Source organism: Triturus cristatus, chromosome 11 (genome assembly GCF_964204655.1).
Source record: "Triturus cristatus chromosome 11, aTriCri1.1, whole genome shotgun sequence".
NCBI lineage: Eukaryota > Metazoa > Chordata > Amphibia > Caudata > Salamandridae > Triturus > Triturus cristatus.
Genome location: NC_140594.1, coordinates 624,275,062 through 624,292,351, shown reverse-complemented (window position 1 = coordinate 624,292,351; position 17,290 = coordinate 624,275,062). Strand labels below are relative to the sequence as shown.

The window sequence follows — 17,290 nt, the reverse complement described above, 5'->3', positions numbered from 1 at the left end:
AGGTTACACAAATCACCCCCACTTTCTATACATTTTCTCTTCTCTCGGTCTACTTTTCTTAACCTTGATCCCAAAGACTTGCTGCTTTCCCTAATTTCTTCCTTTTCGCAGTCACTCAATACTCTTTGTTGCTTCACTCTCTTCTTTCTCCCCACCATACTCTATTGCTTCCCTTTTTCACTAAGATCTTTAAATCACTCCTTTTACTCTGTAGACACTCCTTGTCTGACACACTCTTATGAGTTTAGATCTCTCACACCTTTATATGCTTCCTCTTAAATTGTTTGCCTCTTGAATCTTTTGCTCTTTGTCCCTTAATCGCTCTCCTCTCTTGCCGCCCTGCTCTCCCATTCACTGCTCTGCATCACTCTAACTTCTTTACTCTCACCATCTCCTCCAGTGCATACTATCCTTCCCCCAGTGCTTTTGTCCCCCATCTCTTCTACTAAAACCGTTCTGTCTCACTCTCTCTAGATATGTACATATACGTTTCCAGCCCTGGCTGACTGATACTAAGGAGAATTCATCAATTTGTGATTATGCATGATTCAGAGTAGGGGTGTGCAAAATTTGAGTAATTTACTTCTGCATAACTAAATTACATGTAATTACGCGAAATTCAAATCCATTATTTAGCACTATATTTTAGAGTGAAATGCAACCTCTCATCCATTTTTGATGCAAGGACCAATTTTGTGCAAAAAATATCAACCAACACAAGTGTCGCAAACAACAGACGAGTGTCTTGTTGTTCGCGTGGTTCACTCCTACTCTATAATTTTCCTGCAAACAGTGGCTTAATTACAGAAAATGGTGTAATGTTGGGAATTTTACTTAGAAAGTGTAATGCAACATTCGAGAAATTATGCGAATCATACCGGTGTAATTTACATTTTGCCAGGCCTAGATCAGAGGCATGAAGGCATGCAGTCATTCTGGGGTCCTTTTTAGGTCTCGCCTGACCCAGCGCATGCGCTGGTCTGGCGAGACTTATTGAGAGGGCTCCAAAAAGTGCTACCAGGCAAGCCTAGACCTACAGTGCATGTGCGCGGGCGCGCGCGCCACTTTTACCGCGATTACTTTCACTTTCGTGGCTGCACGGCCGCTTTGATGTTTGATCGCGATCACTTTCACGGCCGCACGGCATAGCAAATAGGTTTCGCTTTTGGGACCTTATAAGTGTTTAGTTATGCAACTGTTGCATGGCTAAACACTTATAAGGTCCCAAAGGCGAGACCTATTGGCTATGCCAATGCTTGTTATTGGGGTATCAGCCCATAAGACATGGCACCCTGTGGGTCACTCAAGGCATCTATTCTTTATGGAGCTTTCCCCTATTGTGCCCTTCGATTCCAGTCTACAACCCCTACCTCCGGGTTTGGAGCACAGGCTGCACTCCGTGGGCAGTCGTATAGCAGGAAGCATCTATCGTGAATGCCAGATTCTAAATCTGGTTATTCACTGCAATAACGTGACAGTGGGAAACAAAAGTTGTTTCCCACTGGGATTCCTGGATGCTCCGTTAGGGCAGAGTGAAAGCCTTTCAGTGCAGCACTGGTTTTAGCACAGATTTGGGAAGGTTTGGGTGGGAGGGCACAGACAGTTGCGTAGGATGGCGAGAGCAGGCAAGCTTTTTAAAACATTTGGGGCAGAGTGGGAAGGCCATGTTATGCTTTGCTCTCCTATTACTGCTCTGTTGCTGCGCAGCAGTCGAAAGCAGAGGCTGGCGGGGGAACAGGAGAGATGATTGATGTGAATATCAGGGATGTTTTAACCCTTGGGGTTTTAAGTGGCAGCATAGACAACTCTAGCTTCGCTCTTGTATGTATTTGATGTCACTCAGAGCCCCTCAGTGAAAAACATCCAATACTTGCTGTTGCCCATTGACAATTCTCGATTATGTATGGCTCTCATAGAGAGTTTCTATCCTATATTTCAGTTTCTGAATCTGCTAACTCTCTGCTATGATGTACCAACAGTTGATAACAAAACGTGTTACCCACTGCTGCTATGTCATAAAGGCCTTCCAGGCCAGGCTGACGGGGCTCTCAGGGAGCCTGTCGGCGCAGCTCTGCTTGTCTGCTTTGACTGAAAGTAGACAGTACAGCTGCAGCAGCAAAAGGAAGGCAGGGAAGGTGCGGAGGTTGGTCAAGGATGGCAGGAAAGGTTTCATTTTTAACCTTTGAGACAGGGTATATAACAGAGACCCTGTTAAGTATGGCTCTCCCGTTATTCCTCTGCCATTGCATAGCAGTTGAAAGCAGGGGCGGGTGATTATGAGGGCCATACATAACATAACATTTTAAAATGGGTAAAAAGTGAATTACAGAGATATTTTTCACATCAGGGTTCTGAGTGACATCATAGACAACCCACGCTTCGCTCTCATTGTCTATTTGATGCCACTGAGAACCCAAAGTGAAAACATCTCCGTAATTCATTGTTACCCATTTATAATTCTATAGGTTATGCATGGCTGCCATAGGATGCCCCAATCGTTTACACCAGATTCTAAATCTGGTAATTCACTGCTTAACATAGCTGTGATGTAGTGTTATATTCCTAGGTTAGGCCCATCAGGGCCGGCTTCAACATTGGTGGTGCCCTGTGCGACAATGTTTGATGGCGCCCCCCCACGGACTCCCTCACTACCACCCTTTAACAGTGCCCCCTGAAGTCTCCATACCACTTTCTCACTATCAGATGTATTTGATTAGTTATATAGCGCCACCTATACCAGTTTAGGGTGTCGGAGCACTTTACATCACATTACACAGAGACAATCAATCATATGTGTGTAACTCAGTGTATAGGAAATGTTACATACGCCAGAAGACTGCAAGGTGAGTAACATGTCATCCATACTGATAGGCAGTATAGTTTAAGAGCGCTTGGTCTGGAGAAGCACAGACTCGGAATTTAAAACATAACCCCATGGTTGGGGTTACATTTAATAATAAGCATTTTTTTTTACCGAGATGAACCCTTTTTGAAACATTAGAATAATGAAAGACGGAGAAAAAAATCATAATGCTCTAATCTATACCGTGCAGTTTGCATGAAGCTCTTTGATGACAGTTATTAGTTCACTGTTCCATGTTAGGATTTTAACATCTATACTGCTAGTAACAAAAGGATCTCTCTGAAAAAGGCACTGATCTATTTCAACTATATGCATTTTGTGATCTGCATGGTACACATTCTTTGCAGCAGGGATATTAACCCTCTGTGCTACCATAGAATGAGTTCAAACTTCCACTAGACAAAACTCCTTCTCTCTCCAGGAAGAACATTAATCACCGGAGTTATCTTTACGCTTTTATTGTTGTATGAAAATTGCCAGAGGCCACCAATGCAGCATCACGTGCTTTCAAAACCCTAAAATACTTTCAGATATGGCTGCCCCTCGAAGAGTCAGCCTCGGTGCGGTGGCACCGGTTGCACCGCCCTAGAGTCAGCCCTGAGGCTCGTGTCGCGAAGCATCTTATTTCTTACATTCTCCTCACAGATAACATTTCCACGCTGTGACCTTTTGCATACATTTGCACGCATGCCAATGTTGGATTTGTTTCTCTAAATCTAAACTTGTTTTATATCTAGCTTCGCACAACACTATCACAACGCCCTGAACATCATGCAGAAGGTTTTGTTTCTTCCTACGTACAAATATCATCACTATCTTCATCCACGGGGCGACAGGGCTATTCTACATATCTACGACATCACTAATCTATGCGTACATCGCAAGGCTGCTTTCTAGTATAAAAGATGAGCATCGCGATAGATTACTAGAGGAGCGGCTTCCGCCGACACTGAGGGTCCTTGCATGCTGAGAAATCACCACACAGCAAACTGACATCTTGTGAGGGGTGTCCAGTTCGTGACCACGATGGGCTCTTCACTCTATCCCATCAGGTAATGGGGTTGGATCGTCCATTGGGGGGATTCTTGGCTCTACACCTGCACACACACTCTAGGTACACTCAGAGTAGGGCTTGCATAGTAGGAGTATGCTACATTACTGCCTTGTTTATATGCCTGCACATATACAACTATTTAGTACCATGATAGAACTATATCTACTATTTTTGCTATTGGTGTTTGTAATCACGTTCATCTGCTTCTGTCTGCTAATTATCGCAGCACATGTATTTTATGCAAGAATAACGTTGGTACAATAAACATTATTGAAAACGTCCCACTGTGTGTTCTCTGTAAATTTCTCTGAGAATAAGTGAGCACGAGTGACTAAGCAAAAGGTTTTGTACTGTTCCCACAATGTCTGAGGGGTCGGGATGTCATGTTTAGTGGTAGCCAGAAACCATTCGCTCCCTGGTAGGTTAGGGGGCTTAGGGTGGCACAGTGAGCTAGCTGGTCTATAGGCTAACATATCGTGCGGGGTGTCTGGAATCAGTCTTGACACCAAGCCCCTAGTTAATATTGTACGAACAATGCGCAGGTCCTACGGATTGGTAGGAACTACATGACAGTAGCAACAGTTGACAAAGCAACATCTTCTCTCTCGTTGTCTATTTGATGTCACTCAGAACCACTCTGTGAAAAACATCCCTGTAATTCACTGTTACCCATATATAATTCTATATATCGTACATGGGATTCTGTAATCCTTGCATAAACAGAGGTCACTCATTTCTGTATAATTGGCAACTTGTGATGCACCAAGTCGCTGATTATCAAGAAAGGATGTCAGAACTCAAATATTATAAGGTTATTACAGATGAGTTCTGATGTCACAATACCTGCTGCCAGAGCCAGCAGTCGAGGTGAAAGGCAAGCCAGGTCTCGGGGCATAATTAAAGCAGCTGTTTAAAGCAACAAATGGAACGTTGCTTTTCTTTCTTCTGCTCTGTTTTAATAGCTTACAATGACAAGAGAATATGTTTATTTTTTGCACTCCTTGTATAGAGAAAAGCTAGACTCTTTCTGCACGTTTCAACAAGTTCCAAGGTTCTGAAGCTGTTCTTTTGTTTAAAAAACGGACTTGTATTGAACGGTTTCTAACATCTCTTAGCAACAAATATCTAACAGGATTTTGATGTGTTTCATTTTGTATTAGAGGTTTTATTTAAATTTTTCGTGTTTGCAAACATGCTCGCTTTTTCATAAGAAAGAGCTACTCATCAAGGTTTTAAGTGGTTTGTTGGAATGGTGATACTGTGACCATGTATTATACGGGCTAAAGTACCCCCTGGCGCACATAATACGGATATTGCAAGTCACCTCAGAGTTCCATAACCTTACGAAGGAACTCAGCCTTTCGCCTTGTTTCTCTATATGATTATGGAACTTCGTAGTGACTTGCAATATCCTCATAGTGTATGGCAGGGGGTACTTTACCCCTTATATAATCGATGCCAGTTAGTAAATAAAGAAAAGGGCTTTACAAATGGGACTGCAATTGGGAAGGATATTCAGGAGTGAGAGTCAAGCATTCCTAGAATGAATGAGACTCCCATAAAGTGCTTCAGGAATAGGGGGTGCAAAGGAGTCACTCAAGAAGTACTGGAACAGCCCTGCAGTGTGAGGAAAGCATGGGCATTTAATAACAGCTTGTTTTTTTTATACAACCTTCCATACTGCAGCAGTGCTGCTTCTAAGCACTGTAAACAACAGATGTTATCATTGCACAATATAACGGCACTTGATTCATCAAAACAATGAATGTTTGAATTGGCTTTGTCAGAATTCGAAATAATTACCTGCAGTTCCTACCGTGCTGGGTTATCTCAAGATGTGAGGGGGCATTTTCTGGATTTCTTGGGGAAATTCAACATTTCGTTAAAATGTTATTATATCTTCTGACACAGCACTCCCTTGAACGTGTCTGCTTTGTCCTGCAATTGAGCTGGTGCTGTCCTCACATTCGGGGTCTCTTCATACTGAGTTAACTGGCAGCAGACCGGTCCCTCGGACTTTCTGCACATGACCCAAACACAGCCGGATAACATCGTATTTCAAAGGCAGATTTAGCATAGCCTCAAAGTCACCCCGTGCCAGCGTTAGACCTTCAATCTTAGCTTTATATCAACAGCACTTCCCGAGTACTTCTGTCTAGCCCAACACGTTCAGGAAGAGCCACAAGACCTGGCTCTTCGACTGAACCGGAGCTGCCCCCCCCCCCCCCCCCCGCACCTTGAGACCCTCACTGGTGAGTAGCGCGCTTTATAAACCCCTGATTGATTGATTGATTGAGGTATAATACGACATGCGAACCTGTATGACTCAGAATGCAAAATGCTGCCGGCTCGCAAGTGAAAGAGGGCTGACAATGCCAAACCAAAGGTTAGAATGGGGCTCATATGTTGCCCAGGCAGGATCATTTTCTGTTTGCATCATATTTTCCACAAAGAATCTTTGTGGCGGGGCAGATGGAACATAGGTTGCTATGGTCCCAGTCAGGGCTTTAAGTGGGATGAAAAAACTGGGGGGTCTCTCACAGGGACATGGCCAATGTAATTAAGGGTGTGGCTTAACAACACATTGGCTAAAAATATGTGCTTAGACTAGTGCACCACCCGACTAGTATTGTGCTATTTCTGCCATTGCATCCGGATATATGATACAACAAGTAACATCATACTTACAACAAGTCAGGACTATTGGCTTTGTCAATGGGTGTTAGTTGCATAAGATCAATAAGCAGCAACTAAGGCTTGTATATAATATTGAAAAAGCTTTCACCGAAAGCCTTGGTGACACCACGACAATGTTGCTGCTCCTGCGTTTCAAAAATAGAAGGGAAATCCAGAGAGAAAATGACTCTTTAACGTATTTCCCTTCCCCTACAACGCTCACCTGGCATGACGTCATGCTTTACTTCTCCACTAGTGAGAAGTGAGCAGTGTGAGCATGCGCACATTGATGTGCCTGCTGTCACTGCAGTCAGGAAAAAACTGACCGCCTGTGCCAGGGCACACAACAGAGCCCGATAGAGACCCGTTTCGAGGCCCCCTTTGAAAAACTGCCTGTGCTCAGACCCGGTGAGACCCGGCTCACTTAAAGCCCTGGTCCCAATACTCTCGCATTCACACCCAGAGTAGCTTAACACTGATGCATCTTGTTAAATCAGAAAAGGTGACGGATGCTGTCTTGAACCTATGTCTCAAGACCCTCAGACTTGTATCTGTATGGTCTTGGGCTTCACCCTTCCTAGCAAGTGCCGGACTCGGAGGCAATGGCACACCTGCTATCTGCCTGTGCCTTAAAGAGTAGAGCAGAGGCCTTCAAACTCTGTGGCATGCTCCCCTGGGGGGCCGTGGCCGTGCTCCCAGGGGAGTGGAAATGCCTGCAAGTACTTGTAAAAGAAGATGGCCTGGAAGGCAGCCTTTGATTATTAGTCGCCTTTGCAGACTATCTTCATTTACATCCAGCGTTTCAACTGCATGAAACAAACATGGCAACTGTAACCCTGAACTCTGTGGTGCAGGCTTAAAGATGCGTCTAAAATGAACACAATATTCTAAAGTATTTTGTTGTTTGTATCACCTGTAGACAACGGCATATAAAATAATGGCACATGTTTAAGTGAAAAATAAATCCAATATAAAGTAATGTGAGACCATATAGTCACAAAATTGAATCCAAGATGGCGCGGTTCAGAAGAGTGAATTATGTGTATATATTGCTAACAAGTCCCAACAGGTAACAGCAAGCACTGTGAATATATGTCATTATTTAAAATTGTATTGAGTAAAATAGAAACAGAGAGCTACTGGAATTATGTGGCAGCGGAGGACCAAATTATGCGGGAGGGTTGACTAAATTAAACAGTAAGAACAGGCAAATTATGCAGCAAATGCGGCACATTCTGTGATAGTATTATTTTATTTTTGCAATTTGTACACATTGTACCACTGCCTGGGCAAAAATATAACCTGATTAGCACCAGTTAAACACCCAAATACAGCAATATGCAATTGAAAGATGGCTAGTCAATTTTTCTGATGAGCTGTCCATTGCGCAAGGACATATATTGCCATGTTTTTAGTAACTTCTGTTCCATTTGAGCTACAAACAATTTTTTTTTGTTAAAATCTGCAGATTATGCATCAGACGACGGATTGTATGGCAAATGCAGAAAATGCTGCAGCCACACAATAACATAATCATAAATCCGTTTGCCCAGAGTATAAAACAGGCTGCGACAAAATGATTCAGCGGCAGATTTACAAGCCTCTTGCGACACTTTTACGCCGCTGTTGCGTCACTTTTGTGATGCAGCGGTGGCGTAAACCATGCGCCACGTTGCGACTTATTTACAACCTTTAAAGCCCTGCGCCACATGAAACCTGCGTCAGGTTTCATGTGGGTGTTCTGTCACAGGGTGGGCGTTCCCTCGCAGGAAAACCCCGTAAAACTGACGCAGTGAAATGTACAAGATTTCACCGAGTCAGTTTTACGACGCTGCTGCGTCAAATCCTTACGCCTGCTTGAAGCAGGCGAGTGACGCACCACGTTAAGTATGGGCGGTCCCTGTGCATTGCAGGTGTTGCGTCGCGCTTGCGACGCGACTCCAGCAATGTGCCGCCCGTACGCCACAAGATGCGTCACGCATCTGCCCCTCCTTGCACCATGGTGCGCCGCATTGTAAATGCGACGCATTCGTGGTGGCGCAAGGGGGGGGATTGCGTGACGCATCTGTTCTGGCGCATCCCTGCTGATTTGCAGAGATGCGCCAGAAGTTGTAAATCTGCCCCACAGTGTTTAAGCTAAAACAAGTGCTTTCAAAATACATTTTAGTAATAGGTAGGCAGACTGTGTCCAGTGCAAAAATGTTTATGAATACATTAAAAGGACAATTTCTCATTAGTAAAGCAGGCGCAGTGGCACTCAAGACCAGAACGGTGATTGGCCCATTGCATCACAATTATGGCTCTCTCTTTTCAAAAAAGGAATGGTGGCTCATTTTCATTGCGATCATTAGGCCTGAGGGCTTCCGTGCTGCAAAAAGGCAAGCAATCCGTGGAAGTTCCTTTTGTTCTGAAAGGGACAGAGAGTCTGTTTCAAGATTGGAGTGATGGTCAGGCATGGTGGAAAAGTGGTGAAAGAGGCAAAGGAGACAGCCTGCTACTCACGGCCATATGTATTATTAGTACAGCTGTGGCATTGGGGTCTAGAAGTGTGAGGGCGAGTAGTTGTGTTTTAGTCAACTTCTGTTTGGTGATTTGTTTTTTTTTTAAGTTTCATGTTTATTGTGGAATATGAGCCAAAGAAAAAGTAGCCCAGAAAATGACCTCATAATTCCCACCCTCTCCGACCAGCCTTGCTCCACCCGCTCCCTCAAATCTTGCCATGACGTTTTGAAGGGGGGCCAGCATCAAAACATTTTGCTTAAGGGGGCTTGGAGCAAAAACGTTTGAAGACCTCTGGAGTAGAGGGAGGAAAAGAAAGATGCACGGGAAGAATGGAGGTTTTGGAATAAAAGGGAAAAAAGAGGAGGGGAAGGGGGAATTTGGAGGGAGGACAATGAAGGAGATGGAAGAAGAGAGGAGAAGAAACAGCGAAGAATGGAGAGAAAAGGTGTAAAGGGTCACACAGTAAGGAAATGATGGAAGAAAGTAAGGAGAACAAGGAAAAACAGAAGAGAAAGGGGGAAGACTAAAATCGAAGTAAGAACGAAGAAACGGCATGATCACTAGTGAGAAGGGTGCAGAAGAAAGGAAAGGAGAGGCGAGAGTGGAAGTCACAGAGATGTTCTGGTAAGAGCAAGATTGAGGAGAGGGAACCAGGGAAAGGATGGGAGAACATAAAAAGGTCAAATATGGGAAGGAATATGGGGGGAAAGGAAGAATATGATGAAAATGTGCAAGAATGGCAGCATACTGGCCCATATCTTAAGTGCTACTTTTGGTTTCCAGTCCAGCCATGCAGCCAGCTCCTGCTTGTGTCACTTGTATTGCTAAATGCCTCCTAGCAAGGATCATTGCTTGTCTAAGTCATTCTGTTACTACTTACTTAGCATCAACCGTCAAGGAGACGAAGCTGACTAGATCCCACTTCAATGAACACAGCAGACACCTCTTTACAAAGCAGATACCGAATCTGAGCAATCCCTTTCCCTCATCTGACTCGCCTTGGTCTAATCTATCTGCTCCAGTCCTATAAATCATCCTTTGCTAAGAGAGATTGTTTTGGCCCCTGTATTCTCCCCACTGCACACAATCTACCAATCTTCGCTAATCCATCCACACATCTTCCAAACTGTCTTCATCAGCATATATACTTCCGCTCTGACTATTACCCCCACTATGTAACAATGTAATTTCACTGAACCCCTAAAGTAACTTTCCAGTCCCTAACTTCAACTCAACCCTAATTCAACTAATCCCCTCCACATCCACAATCACTCGCACTGTTAACAATTGACCAAACTCTGGACTAGGCTGCAAGGCTAAAAACAATAAACTTCGGCCACAAGATCATTAGATTATTAACTAATGCGAATACCACAATCGTTGATTTATTCAAATTATAAGTAATCATTGTACTAATTTCTAACACTTGGCCCGCCGTAGCGTGCTATTAGCCAAAAAGCGCTTCAACGCCTCCTCGGGGGTACTAAGCACTTTATAAATGCAATTGCAAAATACTATGCATATTTTAGAAGTATACATAAATCAAAGAAACGCACTTCCATTTTTTTCTGGTGAGCGAGCTGCAGGGTTTGTCCTTCTTGAGCAATACCGCCATCTGGTGGTCCATTGTGTTACTAACCTAAATATAGACTTCGTGAAGATGATTGATAATACCTTTTATGGGACCAATTCAAGTGATATATTGAATAGGCTTTTGGGACTTCATAAAAGTCTACCTTAAATTTACATTAACTAAGTTATTAAAAAACATTTGTCATGTTATTTAGTCGATCCTACTGTTTTCACACCATTGTTTAGTTGCGGTTTTATGTGGCGTCAACCAGAACCATCTTTATCACAGCGCTTTACATCATGAATTTGATATAGTGACTAAGAAGGTTTAGGGAAATGAGCTGTCCTTACTGGGGAGGAGGGGTGAGATTATGCAGTATAAGGATGACAATTATGGAATCTGAAAGTGGGACAAAAGAAACCAGGGACAAAGAATGATATTCGGTTGGATCATAGAGGATCAGAGTAATTTAGTCTGTCCTCTGTGATTCATCCGATGCTTCCTCACCTTCTGCAAGCGACTACCAATCAATCAGTAGATTTCTAGAGCGCTGCTTGTCACCCCTGAGGGTATCCAGGCGCAGACTAACTACTGGTATCTAAGTGCAGACTAGCTAGGAGTATTTTTTTTATTTTTTTTAAATAGATTCATATAGCGCAAACTCGACCCTGAGGTATTGGAGCGCTTTACACAAGCACCAGTTACGTTACACAAGGACACATTCATGTTTTTGGTAGGCACGGGGAGATTAAGTGATTTGCCCAGAATCACAGGATGTGGACGCGAACCTTGGTTTCCCAGATCCAAGGTCGGTAGTCTAGTATCTTAATGGCGGTTGATCATGGGCGAAGTAGGAAAGAAAGAGAATTGTTTGAAAGTATTTCCTGAAGATGGTGTTAGAGGGGTGGTTCTTAGAGATGGGGGACAGAGCTTCAGATCCTTGGTGGGCTGCCCGACAAAGGACTGAATCAGCCTATGGGATTCTTCGAAGACGACGGATCAAGTCTGAACTTGTAAGTTCTCGGGATCCGCCCGATATGATTAGTTCGCACGGTGGATCATTTCGAGTCTCTCGGTCGAGAGCTTTGTGGATGAAAAACTCTATTCTAAACTGGCTTTTGGCTTCAAAGAGGAGCCCAGTTCCGGATTACCAAATCTGCAAAATAGGCACTGGCCTATGGGCCCCAATCCTAAACTCATATACTGGCAGCTGTCAGTTTGTAAAAAAAAATCAGGTGTAGTGCGTTTTAGGAGATGATTTCCGTGGGGGGGGGGGGGGGGGGGGGATTTCGACTGCCTCGGGGCCTCCACAGTGTTTAGTCCGGCACTGGAGGAGCCGATTAAGAATGATCAGCCTGGTTGAGGCGTGAGCATATTTTCTGAAGCCAGATACCAGGCAGGCTGCCAAGTTGAGTGCGGTTCTTAGCAGTGAGGTGAATATTGGGAATGTCGGTCAGATGGTCATTACCATAGTCACATTTGTGAGGACTGGGGACTGGACTCTGGTCTTGAAACCTTCGGCTGGAATGAAGGGTTTGATCTTTGATACAAGTGTTTTGGAGTTGCGCAGTCCTAGGGTTTTGATGTGTGTTTAGGTTCTTGTACATGGTGAAGCTTAGAGATTTCCCAGTCCCAACAATGGTTTACAATCCAGAATGTTTGATGTGTCTAAACAAGTTTGTATAGGGATAGGGATAGGGACGAGGGGAGGTGAGAAGGAATTCCGTCTAGTGTGGGATTATTTTAAGGTGTTTTGTCATCCTTGTTTGTAACTCCTTCATTATTCTTCCCAGTGCCGCTATGTCATCAGTGGAGGAGCCCTTCAAGCAGTGCTTAATTTGTAAAAATAAAAAGGGCCAGGGCTCTTGTCAGGAGGCCACTGCAGCTCGCACTAACCCCTGCCCCTGCCAGCACCGTCAATGATAGAACCAATACAACTACTGACCATCACACCCTACAAGTGTGACAATTCAGACTATTCCAGGCCCCTACATTTGTAGAAATGGCTTGGGCAGCATATATTAGTCATTTTAATATATATTGATTTTTGTGAACAACTGTTGTTGTGTTCATCTCTAACTTAGACAAACGGCACCACCATGTGCCAGACTATCAAAGGTGCCGTATTGACAATTATGTTCTGGTGACGAGCACCGGAAACCACCGGCTCAAATTAAGCACTGCCTTTATTCATAATTGGGTGTCATCGGCATATAAATTGAAAAACATGTTTGGATTGCTGAGGAGAGTGGTTAGGAGATCTATGTATAAGTTGAGCAGGCTAGGAGAAAAGTTTGGCGCCTAGAGGGACCCCTTGTTCAAGGAGTGTGGGGGCTGAGATGTCAGTTGCCAGCCTATCGTATTGAGAACGACTGGAGAGGTGATACTCAAACCAAGATATATCTGAGCCCTCCAGACCCATCTATTCCTTCAACTTTGTAGAATAGAGACATGGCTGACAGTACTGAACACTGCAGACAAGCCCAGGAGAATAAGCAGGCAGGGTTCTCCATTGTCTAAAATTGGCAGTATGTCATCAATTAAGTGCGGCATTGCAGATTCTGTGCTACACCCATTTCTGAATCCAGATTGGTTGGGATCAAACAGGTGGTTTTCTTCAATGGTGATTTTCAGTTGTTTCTCCATGCAGCTTTCCATGATTCTAGCTATGAGTGGGCTCTTGGATAGTGGCTGGTAGGGGTTCAGACCCTCAGGGTCAGCGTTAGGTTTTTTGAGGAAAGCTATGATCCGGCCACTTTGCGGCTCTCAGGGACAATTCTTTGTGAAAAAGAGTCACTTTTCGCCCTGGTCAGGCGGGGTGACAAAGAGGCGGTAATGAGTATTCTGGAGAGGATGTAGTCCAAAAAGTGACTGGAAGGTTTTAGGCTGGTGATGACATTAGACTGAATTATTTCCTTGAAGCTCGACCATCTAAGTGGGAGTTTGCAGGTTAGTTGTTTAATTGGAATAGGGTCAGTTGCTAAATCCAGAGAAAGCTTGATCCTTTTTATGACTCTTTGGTATTCGTTATGACATGGTCCTCGTGTGGGCTGGTAAGATTCCGGATGAAGGCAAACAGTTTTTCTTGGATGATTTATTAAGGCGTCAAGTTCTGATTCGATAAAGTTGGCTTTGCTTCTATAATGAGTTTAGTGTATTCTTTGTGCTTACTGCATAAAGTTAAAAGTTCATTTCTTAGGGATTTTTGCGCCATGCGCACACTGTTAGGCTGAGGTCTTTCATTTTTTCTGAGTGGTCTGTGGAGATCAGTTTTTGTCTTTCTTTGTCTTTAACTTTTTTTGTTTGAAAAGGGCCAGTTTGTCCATTCCCTCTAATCCTATAAAGTTGGAAGGACAAGGAGAATTCTGGTATAGTATACAGACTCCTCTGAAATCATTTAGTATAAATTAGGGTATACTGTTCCACACTGACTAATCAGACTCTCGATTGGGGTCTGGTAATAGTCACTGGACGTGTTTGCTCGTAGGAGCGAGTGCCCTCACCCACCCGAACGTGGCATGCTTCCTCATTAGGCTTGCTCCTCGGGGTGGCGCTACAATACCCAACGTCCCCTGCGAGCTCCTTTTTCCAATCTTCTCACTTACCAACTGGGACACACTATCTTTCCCAGTCCTCCTTTGGTGATTATAAGAGGATCTCCGGTAAAGTGCCCTGTTGAGGGGTCCAATGGGCAAAGCAGTGACAGACCATTTGGGTCCAGTTTTGCATTGTTTGTGGCAACCGAGGGCTTCTACCTGGGGTGCCAATCCAGGGTAGTGATGCCTGAAGCATATGAGGAGGGTTTCCACACAATATCACATGCCTGTGCGCCCGGTCTCCAGAAAAGTTAGATGTAAGGGCTGTTCGGTTTAGGCATTAGGGAGGGTACGCTTTAGGCATGGGCAGGGTGGTCATGGAGAAGGGCTCACTCTGAAGACACGGATCCCTGTTGGTCCCCAGCTGAACTGCTTAGGAAAAGGAAGGTCAGAGAAGGGCAGGAATGCGTGTGTAATTGTGAGATACCAGTGGATGGAGTGAGGGAATGATGTGAAGAAGGCAGGTCAGGCAGCAGAGGCACCAGTATAAGTAGGTATGTGTGTGCCGGATTCCAGATGATTCAAGGGAAATGGGTCAGATGCAAGGGAGGAAGGTGTGTGGTGGTAGCCAGAAACCAGACTGTTGCTGTTGTACTCACTGTGAAGCCGCTGGTATCGTCAAAGTTGCTGTCGATGTAGCTCCGGGAGCGGTCATACTCTGAGAAGCCTGGGCTCTGCACCATCGTCCTGTAATGCAAAGCAAGAACCTCACAGAAAAGGTATAGCATGATCCGCTCTTCTGAAATGGACATCGGAGCGGAAAAGAATAACAGCCCAAGACGACCCAACAGCACTTTCCCTCCAGTACAGGACCTGCCTGCCAAACCTACAAGCACCCTGCCAGCCCACTGGAAGGGTGTGTGCAAGATACACAGGAATGACATACAAACAACTTCCGGAAAGCTCACAATCTGGCACCACAATCAAAGCATTTCAATCAATCACCTCTTCGTTGGCACACTCAGCAGCACCATCAAACCACAAGGCCAGCTACACATTGCACTACCATCAAGCATGAGATCAGTGGTGCTCCACTTTACCAACCATGGTGCTGGAAGGGAACAGAACTACTCGGAGTCCTGGTGAAGGGAGAACACAGCTCCACCCTCGAATCATAATGATGCTTGATGGAGTGGATTGCACTGCATTACAATGTATCCAACGGCAAGACGCGCTAAGAACTGCCAAAAAGCCTACTGTTGGCTCTAGGGCTCAAACTTCTTCATGTCTGACACAGACAGTCCACGTTCAGCTGATCTGTTTGGGGTACCAGACCCCTGCGGTCCTATGCTGTGTTCAGGTCTGTAGAAATATTAGTTTGGGACAGAAGAACGCCTGTGCAACGGTAGGCACCTACAGTCTGTTTGCGTCTCAGAAAGCTTTTCACTGATGTTCATCTATGGCTTGAACCAAAGAAGAACACCTAATTAGGGAGCAGCATAGGTAGGCAGGTTGCCCTGACGCGTCTGAAACCAGACCTGGCTGACCTTAAGGCTCACAAACCTGAAAATCTCATTGTAACCTGTCCACCCATCCTGGTAATCAGATGACATTCTCCAAAAGTATGCAGGAGATACAAATGAGCAGGGACAGGCGGTGACCTTTGTAAATCGGGGGCCTAAACACCATCCATAAATGCAGAGTGCGCAAGACTGATGTCGTCCACTTCTTTTGCCACATTCAACCTAGAAAATGTTTCAGTTTGTAAATGCATCTCAATCAGAGGTGCAACTAGAGACAAATTTCGGGGGGGGGGGGCTAATAAAAATTTCGGGGGGAGCTAATTCTTCCAGCAATCAGCTGAGTGAAGATGCAGGGCTCTAACAAGGGGTGAAAGAACAACAAATCCTCATTAACAAGTAAATAGTCTTTTAAAGACCTGTGAAGTACTCGGGTGCGGCTGTGTGTGTGCCTGGGAAGCTGTCTCAGCCCAAGCTGACACACACGACAGAGGGGGGCTGAAGCCCTTTGAGCCCAATGGGCGTTGCGCGCCTGATCTCAATCATGTAATTTAGAATTCAACTAAATTTGATGAGGGGTTTTCAGGTAGTTTTGAAAGAGTACTCATGAAATATTCCACTATTTGGCTTGCCAAACAAACCCAACCCTCCACAGGAAAATTGAGGAGGAGAGTTTACTTCCTCTCAACCCTCTCCAAACAAAACCATTTAAAAACACTAGTTCAAAACAATGCATTTTTTTCTGTACAATTTACCCACAAAATTTGTTTTACGGGCAGGTATAATATCCAGGTTTGTGGTTTTGACAGAGCCTATCATCTTTTAAAGATGCACATATCATCTTTCTTCAGTTCTAACATTGACTTCCTTCATTTCTCCATTCTGTTCCCCTCCAAGTAGATTCTCAATCATATAATATAAAAGAGAATCTACTTAGCAAAGGCGCCATGAGAAAATGATTAATTACACACATCTCACAATCTGAGACCGTAGGGTTAGCAGACATCTCAGACTCGAACCCTATAGCACTCACTTTACAGAGACTCTAAAGGTTCTTACATCTTATGCATGCCTGGAGTTACATTGATTTTACAGACTTAGATCTCAGAGGTAAGTAGCGATGAGAACATGTAAAGCATTGTCAACACAGATTATTTGAAATAAGGGTCCTGAATGGAGCATGCATTTTCAAACATCAACTTTGTGACACCCATTGAGTTTTGTCACAATGTATTGGAAATAAATACTGTCGGTGAGGGATCTCCAGTTGGGTGTGAGCACGGATAATTCACGTAGGTAACAATCACTCCATTTCAAGCCACATACAATGATTCCAACAAAAAATCTGCAAGTTAAAGGTTTCCTATGTATCTACTTTTCATCAGTGCAGCCAAATACATTTCTGGATAACTACTAAGATGTTTTGTTTCCGTATGGAAATTGATGAAAAGAAGGAGCTGGCAGTCAAAGCATCAGGGGTTCGATGATAACTCACACAGGAAGGCTGGTGCATGAGATGCAGAGGATTGTACTCTATTGCATTTTTTATTTTTATTAAGCGCGTTA

At 44.2% G+C, this 17,290-nt stretch overlaps 1 protein-coding gene across 2 annotated transcripts in view; it reads right to left on the bottom strand.

Annotated features, from left to right (window-relative positions):
• The window catches only part of LOC146785184 (inositol polyphosphate-5-phosphatase A-like), a 342,688-nt gene that overhangs the window by 215,802 nt on the left and 109,596 nt on the right, over positions 1–17,290 (bottom strand). For both annotated transcript variants that reach the window (XM_085634048.1, XM_085634049.1), the window contains exon 4: positions 14,864–14,951. In XM_085634048.1, the coding sequence (XP_085490174.1) occupies positions 14,864–14,951 (88 nt within the window). The remainder of the gene's footprint in view (positions 1–14,863; positions 14,952–17,290) is intronic.